The following is a 16465-nucleotide window of genomic DNA, read 5'->3' on the forward strand; positions in this document are numbered from 1 at the left end:
AAACCTAAATGAACTGTGCACTTCACATTCAGTGGGAGACCTTTACAGCACAGGTACAGTCTTTCTCCAGGCTTTGACCTGAAGAAGAAGGTACATCGTGACCTTCTATCTTCCCAGGTCTTTGGGTCTAAGCCCTATTTGCAGCAAAGCAGAAACTGTTCCACTCATTGCATAGCACATAAAGCTAATTAATAACTGATCTACTTCCAGACATTACTGAGACAGAAATGGCACCAAAGTATTGCGTATGTTTTGTGTCAGCTATGCAGACTGATGTGTTCAGCTTATACGTGTGGTTGTGTTGCTCCTTTCTGGTAGGTCTGTTGGAGTCCCCCAGCTCTACCTCTGCAAAGGAGGCACTCACGCTTTTGGGAATTATAGAAGTTTTATCTCATATAGGCATGGAGTTTGTCTCCCTAAAAATGTCCACAGAGCAGTCAGTAGATATGATAGATGGTGCTTATCAGTGCTAGCTTTAACTGATCCTTTTTTATCTCAAAGTTGGGATATTTCAATGATATGGGCTAGTGGGTGAACCTCAGCTACTGGACGGTTGCAGCTGGCAGATCTCCAGTTGTCCCCCTCCCATTGTATCTCACTATCTGTCCAGTTCAGGGCCAAGCTGGTTTGCAGTGTCCTTCCCTCACCACTTTCAAGCCCAAGTGTTCTTGCAGTGGAAACAAGGTGTGCATAGAGATGGGAAAGCTGAGATGCTGCCAGTGTGCAGAGCCAGGTTTGTTCCCTGCAGCAGCACAGGTTCCCTCAGTTTACGCAAACCCTGGGCTCTGAAGTCTCCTAGGGGCTCCTGAGTCACTCTGAGCAGCTGACCCATGCTGGACTTCGTACTGTTTCTGTTAATAGTGCCTGAGCCTCTTACGTGACATCCATCTTGGCTTTCCTTCCTGGTTATTGCCATACGCCATCTGTATTCTTCCATGCAGAAGCAGTTGTAATGAGGGTAGTTGGTACTCTGGCAAATACATTTTGTCTCACAGTTTGGAAACAGTGTGTCTTCAAAAATTATGATATTCATGTTTTTTCCTTTAATTTTTCTCCCTCCCTTTCTCCTTTTACAATTTTGCCTATAGAACTGGAAAGATGAAATAGAAACCAGTCAAAGGAAAAGTAAGAACTTTTAAATAAAGATAGAACCTCTTCCCCATTCTTGTCAGAAAAACATCACTAGAAATATTTCAGCTAGCTGTCTTTGTGATGGTGAACCTTTCTGTTTCTATAATTGCATGAAAAATACCTGTCAAGGTGGATTACAGGAGTGCTACTTCTTAATAGTTTTTATTTGTGCTACTTAGAGCGTGTTTTCATCTTTCTAAGTTAACCGTCCTTTATGATTGCAGGTGAATGTAGAGGTAATTTAGATTTATAGTACTGTGTAGCTCACCTAGTAATTTTGAAAGCTTTTGCAAATCATTTTGCTTAAGTACATTCTGTTTCGTTTAATGCTTAAACTCATTAAAATTTAATTTAATTGTTACCAAGCCAAAGCATTAGATTTTCTTGTTCTTTCCATCAATATAAAAATCTCTCCTATGTTCATATCACCACTGCTCGGAGAAGATGACTGAAGCACTTGAAGCAGTTTGAAGTTTTGATTTTTGCAAGTATAACATTTGATTATCATTTCTGAGCATTTTATTCTGTAAGTGGACTATCATTCTTACTGATGCCTTATTAAGTTTTAAGCATTGCTCAAAACAAATAACTTGCCTGTTTTGTTATCTCATCAGATTTTATGCCTAGAGATAATTTGATAAGTTGCTCTCATGATTAATCTCTTCCAGGCCCAGCTAAGGTCTATAGCAATTTTGCTGTTCATAAGCTTTGTTATGGGAAAAAGATAACATGTTCTATGGGTTTTGCTTTCATTTGAAAGAGATGCTTTTTGTTATAACATATTTACATGTCTAAGATAAAATGTTTACAGAAAATCATTGATAGATAGCACTTATTTCTGACTTGTAATGATGTAGCAACAAATGATCCTGTTGAGACTCGCAGTGTTTTTCATGCTGCTTTGCCTTATGGAGTCATTTAATAGGATCAACTACAATATCTAGAATTGTGGTTACAAAGACAGGTATAAAAAATAAACAAGTCCATCCCAAAGACTTCAAAAATGAGAAAGAATCCTAAGGCTGTAGTTTTAGGGAGCATTCAGAAGTCAGATATGAGTGTTGAATAGGTTGATTTTACTACTTGAAGCTGTTAGGGCTGTGTAGAAATGATAACTTTTTTTTATTGTACTCATAATGGCCTTTTTCTCAGCCATCCTTAGTACCTTTGCCTCTGCATATCTTCATATGAGCTTTTTTAGTAGAGTCAGTTACATGCATAGTTTTAACTACACTCTTAGAGATCGTGGTGTGGTTACTAATAAATGTAACATTACTGTGCTTCTTCTCAGAAATGTAGGATGGTACAAGGCCTCTTCCCAGCAACTCTTTCTTGTTTGAACCAGACTCCACTCACGTTAAAACTGTGCTGCATAGCCTTCATCTTTCACCTTTGTGCAAATGCCAGTGAACACTGCTGCTCCTATCTTTTCTTTCAGAAGGCTTCTTCTTTGGCTGTATGGATTTTTATGGAATATGGTTGTACAAAATATGCAGTCTGTTCATCAGTGAGCACTGAGAAAATTCTTTGTGAACTTCTGTGTTATCTCAGCAAAATGAAAGCTCCTTCAGCCTATCCACCCATTCCTCTGTCTAGTTCTTTCTTCAGTCTTTCTCCCCAGCAGTTGCCATTTGGTCTCTTCCCTCTTTGTGAGACATATCTCCCATCTCTGATGCATTATCATTACCATTATCTTTCATTTTTAATGCTTAGTTTTGTATGGACCAAAGGTTTCTTTCATGCCCAAAAGTCCTTGTGACAAAGTCAAGTCACATGTATGAGAAGCAATCATTAATTTAAAACAGTAATCTGTCAGTGTAATAAGCTTTGGAGAAGCAGGAACCCAGAAGGCCAGCGGAGTGTATTTTATAAACTCCTCCATATTTGATGTCTGCACCCTCCACCAATTCCAAAGCAGATCTGTGATTTCACCTATAGTTTTTGGGACAATAGAAGAAAAACCAGGCTGTCATTTAATGTAGATGGAACTTCTAGAATTTTTGCAATGCCTAGGTTAAAGTTGGGTTTGGCTGTTCCTCACCTGGCCTATAGATTAGATATTGATTGCCATCAAACAGTAGTAAAATATATCTGATGCAAATAGAATTGTCTCTGGTATATTACCTTGCTTAGGAAGAACAAAACAGGAATCTAAGAGAGAACCCAAATCTGACTGTTATTTCAGCAACTCAATTTGTGCCAGGTTTAACGAAGAAGTACTTCTGATGATGATCTGTCAGTACCCTGTGGTGATAACAAATTACTGCATGGTAAAATTTCTCAATATTATTACTTACATGTCCCTACCTGCTCTTCTACAATGCTCTTGTGAGCCGGTGTCATTTCAGACTTGCTCACAGCTCTGAATAGTGGGTTTTAGTTTGCCTTTGGGCATTATGTACTGTTCCACTTAATAAATTTAATACTTCCTCTTATTCACATTTTATTTGCTCGCTAAATTTGGTCTCACATAATTGCCTTCAGGGATGGACCAAAAAGTCAACACATTTTTGCAGTCATGCAATTATTCCCGATTTCCTTAGAAACATAGTATTTCATGTTAGAATAATAACTAATTGTGGATAACAAGCTTAACATTAATTACATATGTACAGTCTGGCTATTTAAAACTACCTTATTTCTATCTGATTTGACACTCATTGTCATGAAGAGGGTTTTCCTTTCACCTCTGGGACTGTCCCGTACTGCTGCCTTGTCAGATCAGCATTACAAGTATATTCTTGTAAGAGCTAAATCCTTTTTCTTGAGCATGAGTAAAGGTTTCGTTGTTGCAGCTCTGTACCAGAAAGACGTGGCTCAAAGGGGCTTGTGTTGCGAATAAAGACCATTTCACCTGGAATTGACTCCAAATTAGTTTACTTGCAAAAGTGGACGTCATACTAGACAGTTTTATTTTCGTTGAAAGATGGTTTCCCTCACAATGAAGAGTATCGTTTCAAACAAAAATAAGCTATGACAAGGTTGCTGTCAAAAATAGGATTTGATTCTGAAAAGTCCATAACATTAGAAAACTAATGCTTTCCAGAAAGCCTCTTCTTATTGTGGTAGTCTCTCATGCTTTGACTCAGCTAATGGGATGCGCATGTATTGCTCTCCCTGGTAAGTTGGGTTGAAAAGGGGAGTCTCAGTCTTCACTGTCATTTTCTTTAAGCAGATCTCTGTGCAGTGACTCATCTCACTTGTTAGCAATTTCTCTAAGCAGTGTTGAAATGATCAGCTGAGTTCTGTGCAAACAAGTAAAGATTATTTAAATTTCTGTTAAATTTGAGCTTTTAACAGAAAGCACTGCTTAGGTCACACAGTGTGAAATTTGCCTTTGTTGAAGTATTTTGACTCATTGTTAAAATGCCCCCTCATTTTGCAAAAGTCACTCTAATTAAGCTGTTTTTATCTGTGACAATGTGAATACTTTACTTGCACTGATAAATGTTTTGCAGTATTGTAAACACCTCCTGCTTAAGGTCGTTAACTGAGGATAATGGCTTCCATTTGGCTAAAAGACGGAGTATCAGAAACAAATGAAAATGGCACTGTGAGAATCATTAATTAATAGCATTCTTTGCCAGCACATTTAAAGGCATTAAAATCTAATAGAATGGCACATCATTCTGTCAATGTTTTGTTAGACAAGCAAGTTTTGATAATCAAAATCAATTTTTTCATAGGTGTTTGCCTCATTTTTTTAGAAATAGTTCCTTTCTCAAAGTGAAAACGTCCAGTGCTAAGTTGATGCATAGATAGAAACAGTGAGACTGTGCAATTAAAAGCAAAAGCGGTGATACTACTCAAATCTCTAAACAACCAATGCCCCTCCAAGCAGTCAGCTCAGCTGGTTGAGTTTTCGCAGTACAAAGCAACCAACTTTCACTCTTACTCAGAGTGTCTGGCAAGGGGCCTGAGTCGCAGCCCCTTTACCACATGCAGGGGGAAGTGTCAGCAGAAGTGAAAAGGGTGGGAAGCTGCACATTTCGTACCTGACCGCGATAGGCTTCTCTGGCTGTGCACTAATGCACGTTAAGCCCATGACTCAGAGGAGCCCCGGGGAATGCAGATATGATCAAACCTTGCAGTCTTGTTGGGCTCCCCATCAATGGTCAATTTTCAATCCCTATTTTTTCAGTAATATAAGTGTTTGTGCCCTCTGCAAGTGAGTTTTGAGATTGTAGAAGGAAACGGTGACAATGCCACGTACGAGATTGCCATATTCGTTCTATGGGAATAACCTTGCCAGAATCTAGAAGAAAGTTTGGCAGTCTGCCTGTAAAGAGAAGCCAGGCTGGTGATTCACCTGTGTTCTGTGATAAGAACAAACAGCTGTAAAAAGCCCCTTCCAGCAAGAAGAGCTGGTGAAAGCCATTCCTTTTCCCTTGTCCTCGCAAAGGAGAGCCAGTCAGCCAATTCAGATAGCTGTGCTGTTCCATGACAGCAGGAGCAGACAGGGTGCAGTCCATTATTGGATGCTATGTAGAATATCTTCTATGCACACTGCAGCAAGGGATTACGTGAGGAGGAGGGAAATTAGACAAGACATGTGTATGATTATATTTGCCATGGTATTACTGTAACCTGAGTCTTTCTAGGAATTCATCTCTAGTCTACAAGATGTAAGCACTCTAGCATTTCTATGTTGTCTCTTCTTGTTGAAGTGTATTGGTTTTTGTCCCGCATCCTGAGACATTGACTGTTTTTAACATTTTTTTTTCCTATTACCATTTCCAATCTTCTGCAATCCTTCTACATTTTAACACTGCTTTTAGAAACTGAGCTTGGTTTGATATTACGGTTAAACTTTCTGTCATTTACTGGTTAAAAGCGTGTATTGACATAGTTGTTAAAGAAAAGATAAGAATGAACTGTAAAAATGAAGAAATGTTCATTTTTAATTCCTGGTTCTGTTTTGCACTCCAGCAATTGTCAGGTGGCTGTGATATTTCTGGGACATATCAGATGACTGTGATTTTTCTTGGGACAGTGAGGCATCTTTCATTCCTTGCTCATCCTGCTTGATGCTGAGCCTGTGGTAAAAGCTACCATATATTCAACGTGATGATAAATCAGAGGTACTCTGAAATAAGCTAAAGACTTACTCCTGACACTATCTAGAAACAAAGCTTCTCCATCACAATAAATAAATAAACAAAACAAAAACTTTTTCACTTCTTCATCTGTCTCTCAATAGAAATCAGTGAAGACAAGAACAAGGGGCACTGAACTACTCCATCACTCCTGCAGATTATTAGTCAAGTCAAAAATTGAGTGATGGTGAACAAGACCTTCAGTGTTTACGAGAACTGCTGTCACACTGCTCTGATAATAGGAAGCTATTTCAGGATCATCACCACTGATGCCTGCTATAATTTCTCATAAGCAGACCGACATGAGTTAGTACTTTCAGCAACCAAAACTAATAAGGCCACTTCCTATAAGTTTGGAAAAAATTCTGAAAGTCCTAGTTCACATCAAATACACCAAAACCTGGCCTCAGCAAACACAGTGATTTCCAACAAGGACAGAATTGCTTCCATCACCTATTACAGTGGTTATGGAGTTGGGCAATGCCAGAAGGTCTGTATCTGTAATTGACCTAAGAATAAAGAGGAAATCTTTTTTACTGTGAATACCAAAAATTGATCAGATATCCCAGTTGTTAGTCAAACCCCTCTTAGCTGGAGAGGTTTTTTTCCAGGGGCTAAACACTTGGATCCCAGGTGATTCCAGGGTCACAGGTAAAAGTTAATTAGTTCACGGAAGAAAATTTGGAAAGCATCTGATCTTTTAATCAGTGAGGTCCCACAAGATGTTTTCAAGGTCTGTGTAGGGGATACTTCCAGGAGAAGCCTGCATGTGCCTCTTGGTGATTCTAATCTCTGCTTCAAAGTGAGCTTATATAATGAGGTGCCACTGTTCTTGCAGAGCTCTCAGACACTTTTTTTTTTTGCAGAAGTTGTGTTTATAACTGTGTGTAGTGGATGACAGACTTAAGAAAAAAATTCTCATTCCATGTTTGAAGGAAAGATCGTGCACTGCTCACTGAACAGTGTTCATTTGTGCAGACAAGTTTGCTTTACAGTGATCTACAAGGAATTTGTACATACAGCAGGAGCTCCTCACCTTGCTGCAGTCTTAATGCAGGATACGTTTCCGTACATGAAGTACATCAGTGACTGCTTGTATGTGTATGTGCATATGTATTATTTCTGGAAGCATTATAGTTTGACTACGTTTCTATTCTTCAGTGAATGGTGTGCAAAGTGTTGCTGTATATGTGGAGTTCCCAGAGTATGAGAAACAGGGAAAAACTGAAAAATTAATGATAGGTGTTAACTTGAATTTATGTGATCTGTTTTGTCATCATTTTTCCTTCCAGTCTCCTAAATCAGCTTTTATTAGTGCTGCAAAAAAGGCAAGATTGAAGTCCAATCCTGTCAAAGTGCGATTCTCAGAAGAAGTAATAATCAATGGCCAGGTGTCGGTGAGTATTCAACTATTTCAGCTTAGGAAGGACTGAGCATTTCATCTAAAGGTATGCTTCCAGGCTAGAAAGTGAGGGAACTATATGGCGGGAATAGGAACAGGAGTGATAGGCTTACAGAGGGGAGGGCTTTTCTGTTTTTGAAGTTTCAAGGTCTGTTTTTAAAGTCCAGTGGGCCTATAATGTTGTGAAAAACTTGTCCCTTCTTAAAATAAAATTAAAATGTTAGAGAAGGCATTTTGTGATGATAGTACGCATATGTCTTTCTTTATGCTCTTTAATACATAAAGGAAATCATAAACTCAAGGCAAGAAGCAAGTCAGCAAATCAGATTAATGCTACCTTAGGGACCTCTTAGAGATTTGTTTTACCAACCTGAAGTTGTTTCCAGCAAAATGAGCATTGTTTTGAGAGGCACTGAGATCCTCCTCAGACATGAACTCCTGGCTCATGTTTGTAATGGCATAGAATATTTTTCCATACTGATATCTTTATCCAGCTCTATTCCAAATGTGAATTGATACTAAGTTTTTTCAAAAGCAGTTTTTTTTAAAACAAAAAGGCTTTTTTTTCCTTCCTGTTCCTATTTATTTCGATATCCTTTTTATGAATTGTCAGTATATAGTTGCAATATTATATGTTGCTCTTCTTAAATAAGGACAGAGATGAGCATTTAATACCTTGCTAAAAAGAGAATGTAAGGCATCATTTTTGTAATTGTTACTAATGAATCTGTTCCTGTTTTGCTATACTAAAGGTACTAAAGAACTCCCTTTATTCAGAGAAATAGGTATATATTTTTCTGTTCTACCGAAAGTGTTTCAGCATCAGAGGTAGCATTTTTGCTGAGATGCAGTATTTAGGGATGTAAAGTATTGCAAGTCAGACATAAAACATAAGTGAATGTTTATACTTTTCCGGGAAAGAGACCAGTGAAGTATGGCTGTAACAAGCATGGCTGGACACTTGAAGGGCTTTGTGAATTCTGCTATAAATTTAACTGAACAAACTCATCTTCAGATGCTACCTTTTCATCTGATTGATGTTCTTCTAGAACAACATTTTGATTTCCCTTCTTACGTGTTGTAATATGATTCACTAATTTGCTTGACAGGAAACAGTTAAGGACAACTCACTTCTTTTCATGCCAAATGTTCTAAAGGTGTATCTTGAAAATGGACAAACCAAATCTTTCCGTTTTGACTGCAGCACTTCAATAAAGGTAGGCTTGATATGCAGTGCTAAGAATGCTGATTAACTGTTTTGCAAGACCTTCAGCAATTATTTTTTACTTTATATGCTTCAAGAACAAAATCAGTAGTGTCTTCAACTGGGGCTGGATTCACAGCTAAGCAATAATGAGGCTTTGGTCCATTTTTCAGCTGTTTAAAATGTGTTGTATTGTCAATAAACAAAAAGTAGAGTGATTGTTTTAATGTGACTGGAGTCCAATTAAAATTGCATGGACGTGCCACTTTGATACACTGCCAAATACTAGTGTGATTTGTCAGCAAAAGTCAAGATCTTAAAAGATTAAGATGTTAGTTGCTAATTGAATATCATCTGGCTTACAGTCCTGTGAACTTGGAATGGGATACTGTAGGATTATGCTAGTCATAAATTGCTTATCTCAGTTTAATGTCATCTAAACTCTCTGTAACACTTTTCAGATAGAGAAATAAAGTGGTGAAGCCCTGGCATGCAATCCAGGCTGCTGGGGAGTGCCTGACACTCTTGTAGGTTCCTAAACCAGAGCCATTGTTGGTGTTTTTCAGTGCCATGGAGTGGTGTAGTAAGCAGCAAGACTAGCACATGCTGTTTTTCTCTCAAGAATTTTGTGTGGGTGAGCTAGTATAACCCAGATCAGCTACCAAATCTAGGTCACTGCACAGTAGCATGCACCTTGTGACACTGAGATGAGAGATGTATGGGTGGAAATAAGCAGCAGAGGCTAAGTAGGTAATTTTCAACTGCCATGCAAGGTTTTGCTACCTTTCAAAGATTGTAATGTTATGCATGTTTGAAGAAAGGCTGGTTTTCTGCTCACTGTGATTATGTAGTATGCTTCATCAATTGGAACAGTGAGGAGAGTGATTTACTGAGTTAAACACAGGGCATTTTACTGCAGTCTTCAGGTGAAAGGGCAAAACAGCTATTTAACTTCCACATAAGAACAGTCTGCAACTTCTGATTGTAGCTCATATATATACCTGAGGCATAAATTGAATCCAGGGAATGGATAAAAACCTCCATTTTACAGCTGTGAGACAAGGAAGTTATTCCATCATTTTGAGAATTTGGTTGGGTGAAAAATTATAAGTCATATTTTATGTAGATATTGACATCTGCATACCCTTCTAAGGCCTGTGAACCCACTTTCCTGTGAGCCCACCTTTTAGTATTTTATATTATAAGCATGCAACCAACCAGCCAACCTGTTTCAGGATATTTTGCCTCCAAAGACCAGTCTTTGGCTATCAATCACATGAGTTTTTTGGTGGTTCTGTCATGGCTGTGTCATGTGCTGTAACATCATATATCTAACTAGAAGTACCCAGTGTGGGTTCCATGACCAAGCTGTACTGATCTTGAAGCCTGCTTTGACCTTAGTCATTCTGATTATTTGTAGGAATAATTATTTTTTAATCTGCTTACAGTTAGCAGCAAACAATGCACTGTAAGCGCCTTATTATCACCATATAATAGCGTACTTTTAATATTATGTCTCTTCATGTTACTGTTACACCTCTTGTATTTCGGCAGTGTTCGAGAGTATAAGTAGATTTAATGTAGAAGCAATAAATTCGACTGTAGTAAAAACAGCACAATATTAACCTCTGTTATTTACAGTGGTTGCTTGTTATCCATTACTAGTCTTTTATTCTTTACAGCGTACAGAGTTTGCCCCATCCTCCTACATACATTTTTCATCCTTCTACCAATGTGGTGTTGATTTTCAATAAACGCACTATAATTGATCAATTAATCTTCCTAACTTGGATTATGATTCAGCATGATCTCCTTAGTAAATCCTATCCATCTGGATACTTACGCATATCTAAAAATCTCTTCGATAGAAATGCTTTAATCTTTTTATGAGCGTGATGTGAAACTATTTTATAAGATAGGTTATTATATATTTCTTTTTACTCCTGCATTCATTAAAGCAAAAGGTACCTTACCAGGTGAAATAACACTCTCAGGTTGGAGATTCATGATCCTTGAGGTCCCTTCCAACCCTGGCCATTCTGTGTATATTTACAAAGCATTCTATGAAAGTAAAGTACAGATCAGTTAAATGTTTTTTGAGATTTGTTTAGGTGTTCTTTCAGAAACAATTTTTCTCAAACTGATTCCCCTTTGATATGAGCCAATGTGAAAAAAATAATAAAAACTGCTTAGAAATAGGTTTCATACTTGACTTCAGTTGATCCCTGAATTCAGAGCTGCCGCTTGGCGCAGATATCGTCACTGAATTTTCCATCAGTGTTTTAAAGTCAAGTATACTCATGAAGCACAACTATCGATAAGTGGGTTTCAAAAGAAAAGCAACATGCAGTAAGAACAAAGAAAGGCCATTAGTTTAATTTTTGCCTTGGACTTATAAATTCTTTTTATATTCTTTGGTGGCCTTATCAAAAATAAGGGAGAAAACTGGACTTGTTCATTCTGTAAAAGAGAAGGCTCCAGAGGTACCTCATTGTGTTCATTCAGTACTTAAAAGGAGCTTATAAACAGGAGAGAGACTGACCTTTTGTATGGTCTGATAGTGATAGGACAAGGGAGAGTGGTTTTAAAAGAAAATAGGGGAGATTTAGGTTAGATGTTAGGGGGAAATCTTTTTCTCAGAAGGCAGTGAGGCGCTGGCACAGCTGCCCAGAGAAGCTGTGGTGCCCCATCCCTGGAGGCGCTCAAGGCCAGGTTGGATGGGGCCCTTGGCAGCTGAGCTGGTGGGGGGCAGCCCTGCCCATGGCAGGTGTTGGGGTGGCATGGGCTTTGACATCCCTTCCAACCCATACCATTCTGTCATTCTGTGATAAGTAAAGAGCAGAGTGACAAGACCCTCTTTCATTTTCTTATGGAGAGGTTCTATGTACAGAGAGACCAAGAGATATGATTTAAGGGCCACACAGGTATGATCTGCATATTAAGCTGCACAGAAAGCTGTAATTTCACTGCAAGTATGTATTTTTTTGCATACATATCTGGTACTACAGATGTTTGAATATAAAGGCATTAGTTTTACGCATGGTGAATGTGGGTGTTGTCTTATGTCTCATGGAGAACATGCATGAAATACAACCATTCTCTCCGGTAATTGCTGGGCTTCCACCCTAAGCTGTATACGTGCTGAGCGTGTGAAGAACTTGGACCAAAGCTTTTCATAAACTAAAGCATATTTTATAAATCTTTTGTGAATTAGGATGTCATCTTAACACTGCAAGAAAAGCTTTCCATCAAGTGTATTGAACACTTTTCACTGATGCTGGAGCAAAGAGTGGAAGGATCTGGAACAAAACTTCTTTTGCTACATGAACAGGAGACTCTAACTCAGGTTTGTGGGATTATATGTGAAAAATATTAAAGACGCTTGTTAATGAGTACATTTAAATATTTAATAACCTTTAACTATTCAAGTGAGTTAACTGCAAGATTTTTAGTTTGTTATAGTCTGTCAACTAGTGGCAGTATTTACGTATGGTTATAAGGATCAAGTTGTCATGGAATAATTATTTTTCTGTTACACAGGCATCTCATGTCATTGCTTCACTGGGCCATTAAAATGTACTAACAAGTTCATAAAAGATCAAACTTAAGGAAAATATTTATTGAGGCCATTCTTCGTATCATATGTGTCACAGCTAATGAACATTCTCAGTAGCTGGCAAATCCATTGTAATAGTTCTGAGAACCCCAGTCTGCCAAAATTCCTTTAAAAGCATATTTTGATCTTTGATTCCTGTCTGATTATGCAGATCTGTATCTGGATAATAGGAAACGATACTCCTTCTGATGAAGCTTTCTGTCTTGGTTATGCAGTGATACACTATGTCATTTCTGTGACTCAGAAAATGCTGTTGTGACTTTTCTTTTTAAATCAGGGAGGCAAATCAGGCTGCTGACAGGCCAGTTCTGGGTAGACGTAAAGTTGTTTCATGATTCCCAGCAGATAGCCCTGATTTCAGTGGCTATTCCTTTTGGCCAGGCTGTTTAGCCTGAATTTCTCCATGCCATTTCTGTGTGTCAGGAGAATGCTTGTATTTTTAACTTTTTCACCTGAATTTTCAAAAAAATGTAAATGGATTTTTTAAAAGAGAACAGTAAGAGGAACAGAAGGAGAACGGTATTTTAGTTTAAATGTCAGAATTCCCTTGATCATGTAACTACGCTCTGTGCAGTGGTATGGAGGAATTCAGCTCAGCCGCTCATGATCTTTCTGGTGTTTCCTAACTTAAAAGCATTTAGCTTTGCCATGTTAGCATTCTTTTTCTGTGGTACGAGCTACTCAATGAATGCACAATGTCCAGGAGTACTCAGTGCTGGCTCTCATGGCCTAGCTGTCTCTCTTTGAAGTAACTGGTAAAATTCCCATTGAAATCAGAGGGATCAGAATAAACCAACACAGAGAGCTTTTGAAAATCCTGTCCTGAGCTTTTATTTATACATACAGGCTGTGTCTGGATACTTGGGAATGAGGTCAGAGACAATGAGCAATAAACATACATTCTGAACATTGTTAGTGCAATACAGACTGTCCACTGGAGGATTTTAAAAGTATAGTCTTACCAATTAAAGATGCTGATAGTAAAATACCCTAACTTTCAAACTACATTAGCGTAATTAAATAAACTACATAAACTACATTAATTTCTTCTTTGAAGTTCCTGTAAGTCAGCAATACTCTAATTTGCTATTATAGCACTGCTGCTGACCATGGCTCACAATAGTTTTATTGGACTGTTACTCTTTCATCCAATTATTTATTAGCTCTTTGATGGTGCCCAGTGAATATGTCCAAATTACTGTATCATATTCTTAGCAACAATTGTGCTGACCAACAAAAAAAAAGTCTTTTTGACCTTATTAAGTAATAGGAGACATCTGTTTTAGAATTCTAGGGTAGGTGTCTTAATCCAGAACAACTCAGGAAGACTGAAAAGACACAGTTTCTTGCAAATTTTGTATTGGATTAAAACAGTTGTTCTCGCAGGCTCTCATTCTGATGGGAAATTTCAACCAGCCACATATCTGCTGGGAAAACAGCACAGAAGAGGTCATTAAATAAGTTAAGATTGGAGGCAGCATAGGCTGCAGCAACCATGTCCTGGTTGAATTCGTGATATTGAGGAACACAGGCCTGACAAAGAGTAAAGCCAGGATCCTGAACTGCAAGAGAGCAAACTTCAGGCAGTTTAAGAAATTGTTGGATGAGATCCCCAGGGAAACTCACCTTATGGGCAAAGGAAAAAAAACAGAGCTGGCAGCACTTTAAGGATGTCTTTCTAAGAGCACAGGAGCTCTCCATCCCCCAGAATGAGCAGTCAGGCAAATGAGGTAGAGAATCAGCCTGTTTGAGCGAGAACCTTCTGGTCAGGTTGAAGAGAAAAAACGAAAAGTATAAGCAGTGAAAAAGGAGATGGGTGACCTAGGAAGAATATAGGGGTGTTGACCTGATGTGCAGGGATGGGATCAGGAAAGCCAGGGTGAAGATCATATTGAACTTGGTGAGGGCTGTGAAAGACAGCAAGAATTCTTCAGATGCATTGGGCAGAAGAGATGGGCAAAGGAGACTGTATCCACTCTGATAAATGAAAAGGGAGAGAGCCTCCTCAGACATGAAGAAGACTGAGGTACTTAACAAGTTCTTTACATCCATCTTCATGGTCAGTCAGGCTTCTCACACCTCTCATATCCCTGAGCTTCTAAGTGGGGTTCAGGGGAGTGAAATCCCTATCCCTACCAGTATAGGAACAGAGTCCAAAACCATCTCAAGAGGCTGAATATGTACAAGTCTATGGAGTCAGATGACATGCATCCCAGGGTTCTGAAGGAACAGGCGTATATGGTTGCCAGGACACAACCATACTTGAAAAATTGTGGCTGTCATGCAAAGTCCTGGTGACTAGAAAAAGGGAAGTATCGCTCTCATTTTCAAGAAAGGGAGAAAGAAAGACCTGGGGAACTGCAGGCCTGATGTCTGTGCCTAAGAAGACATGTTAAGGCACATACAAGTTGAGGAGTTGACAGCCAGCATGGCTTCACCAAGGACAGGTAGTATCTCACCAATCTGTTGGACTTCTATGATGGAATGACAGCATCAGTGGACAAGGGAAGAGCAGATGATGTCATCTACATGGACTTGTACAAGGCTTTTGATGTGGTCCCACACCTTATCTCGAAATTGGTGACAGATGGATTTGAAAGGTAGACTATAAAGTGAATAAAGAATTAGATGGATGGCTGTAGCCAGAGAGCTGTTGTCAGTGGTTCTGTGTCCAGCAGGTTGCTGATCACAAGTGGTGTTCCACGGGAGTCCATCTTGGGACCAGTGCTCTTCAACATCTTTATCAGTGACACAGGTAGCAAGATTGAGTGTATTCTCAACAAGCTGAGTGCAGTTGACAAAATAGAAGGGAGAGACACCACCCAGAGGGATCTGGACACTCTTGAAAACTGGTCACATGAGAATATAATAAGGTTTGAGGCACTTGGTTTGAGGCAATCCCAGGTGTGAATACAGACTGGGAAGAGGTCCTTTCCAACCCAAGCCGTTCTGATTCAATCAAGAGAATATGAGAGTAATAGCTACCAGGCTGTACTTTGCCTGCCATTATTGCCAATTGGTCTGAGAAATAAGATGTGACCTCTCCACAAAAGCCTTATCGCCCTTCTAGTTCACAAGTGTTTTGATCCTGCTGAAGTTCACCTCGCTTTGTATTTTACTTGGGATGGTTACCATTACCACTGTTTTTTCCACTCTTTTCACTTGGACTTTGAAGAATTCCACTGCTTTGAGAATGAGTTACTTTAGACAGTCATGCCTATGCAAATCTAATTTTTCCATGAGATTATATATATATTATATATATGATATTCTGTTGTGCAATACTTAATAAGGAGCCCATAATAAAGCTTGCTGTTGGGCAGAATTATTTTTCTTGTTATCACGTTTCTCTTGAAGGAGAGTCAGTGCCCATGACTACAGACCATCGCACATCAAGAAATGACACAATGTTATGATTATTCTGCTATCCTAGGTGACTCAGAGGCCAAGCTCGCATAAGATGAGATGTCTTTTCAGGATTAGCTTTGTCCCAAAGGATCCCATTGATCTTTTAAGAAGAGATCCAGTTGCTTTTGAATATCTTTATGTACAGGTAAGAGAAAGCATGGGCATTGTTAACAAAAAGAATTAAAAAGATGACTGTACTCAGTATATACATATATATATCTTCATATACAAAACTGTGGCTGCGGTAAGCCCTGGGTTATATTTTTGCTGCATAAAGCCGATGCTCTTGGGGAATGTACAAATCTTTATCATCTGCAAAGTTCCCTTCCTTCCTAAGTCCTGCCAAATAGTGAAGCTTTGATGTCTTTCCAAAATATGTTTGGCTTTTGAAAAGAGTGAAGCCAAAATAATTGCTTATACTTACTTCTGGTATTATAATATCAGACAGAAATAGTGTCTAAAAAGAGACTTCCAGTAAAATGGATGAGAAAACTGATGTATGAGCAATGTGGTCCTTCTCCTGGGCATTTCACCAGACAGAGTTCTACTGTCCTGAGCCCAGATAGCCTAGCACCCTCCCAACACTCACGAAAGAAGATTACTCAGTT

General features: G+C 38.8%; 1 protein-coding gene across 2 annotated transcripts in view; it reads left to right on the forward strand.

Moving 5' to 3' along the window:
* The window catches only part of FRMPD4 (FERM and PDZ domain containing 4), a gene marked incomplete at both ends in the record, with an annotated part of 397855 nt that overhangs the window by 367266 nt on the left and 14124 nt on the right, over positions 1-16465 (forward strand). For both annotated transcript variants that reach the window (XM_079546966.1, XM_079546967.1), the window contains 4 exons: positions 7520-7624; positions 8739-8846; positions 12048-12179; positions 15883-16002. In XM_079546966.1, coding sequence (XP_079403092.1) covers positions 7520-7624; positions 8739-8846; positions 12048-12179; positions 15883-16002 — 465 coding nt within the window. The remainder of the gene's footprint in view (positions 1-7519; positions 7625-8738; positions 8847-12047; positions 12180-15882; positions 16003-16465) is intronic.

Source organism: Tetrao urogallus (genome assembly GCF_951394365.1).
Source record: "Tetrao urogallus genome assembly, chromosome: 1".
NCBI lineage: Eukaryota > Metazoa > Chordata > Aves > Galliformes > Phasianidae > Tetrao > Tetrao urogallus.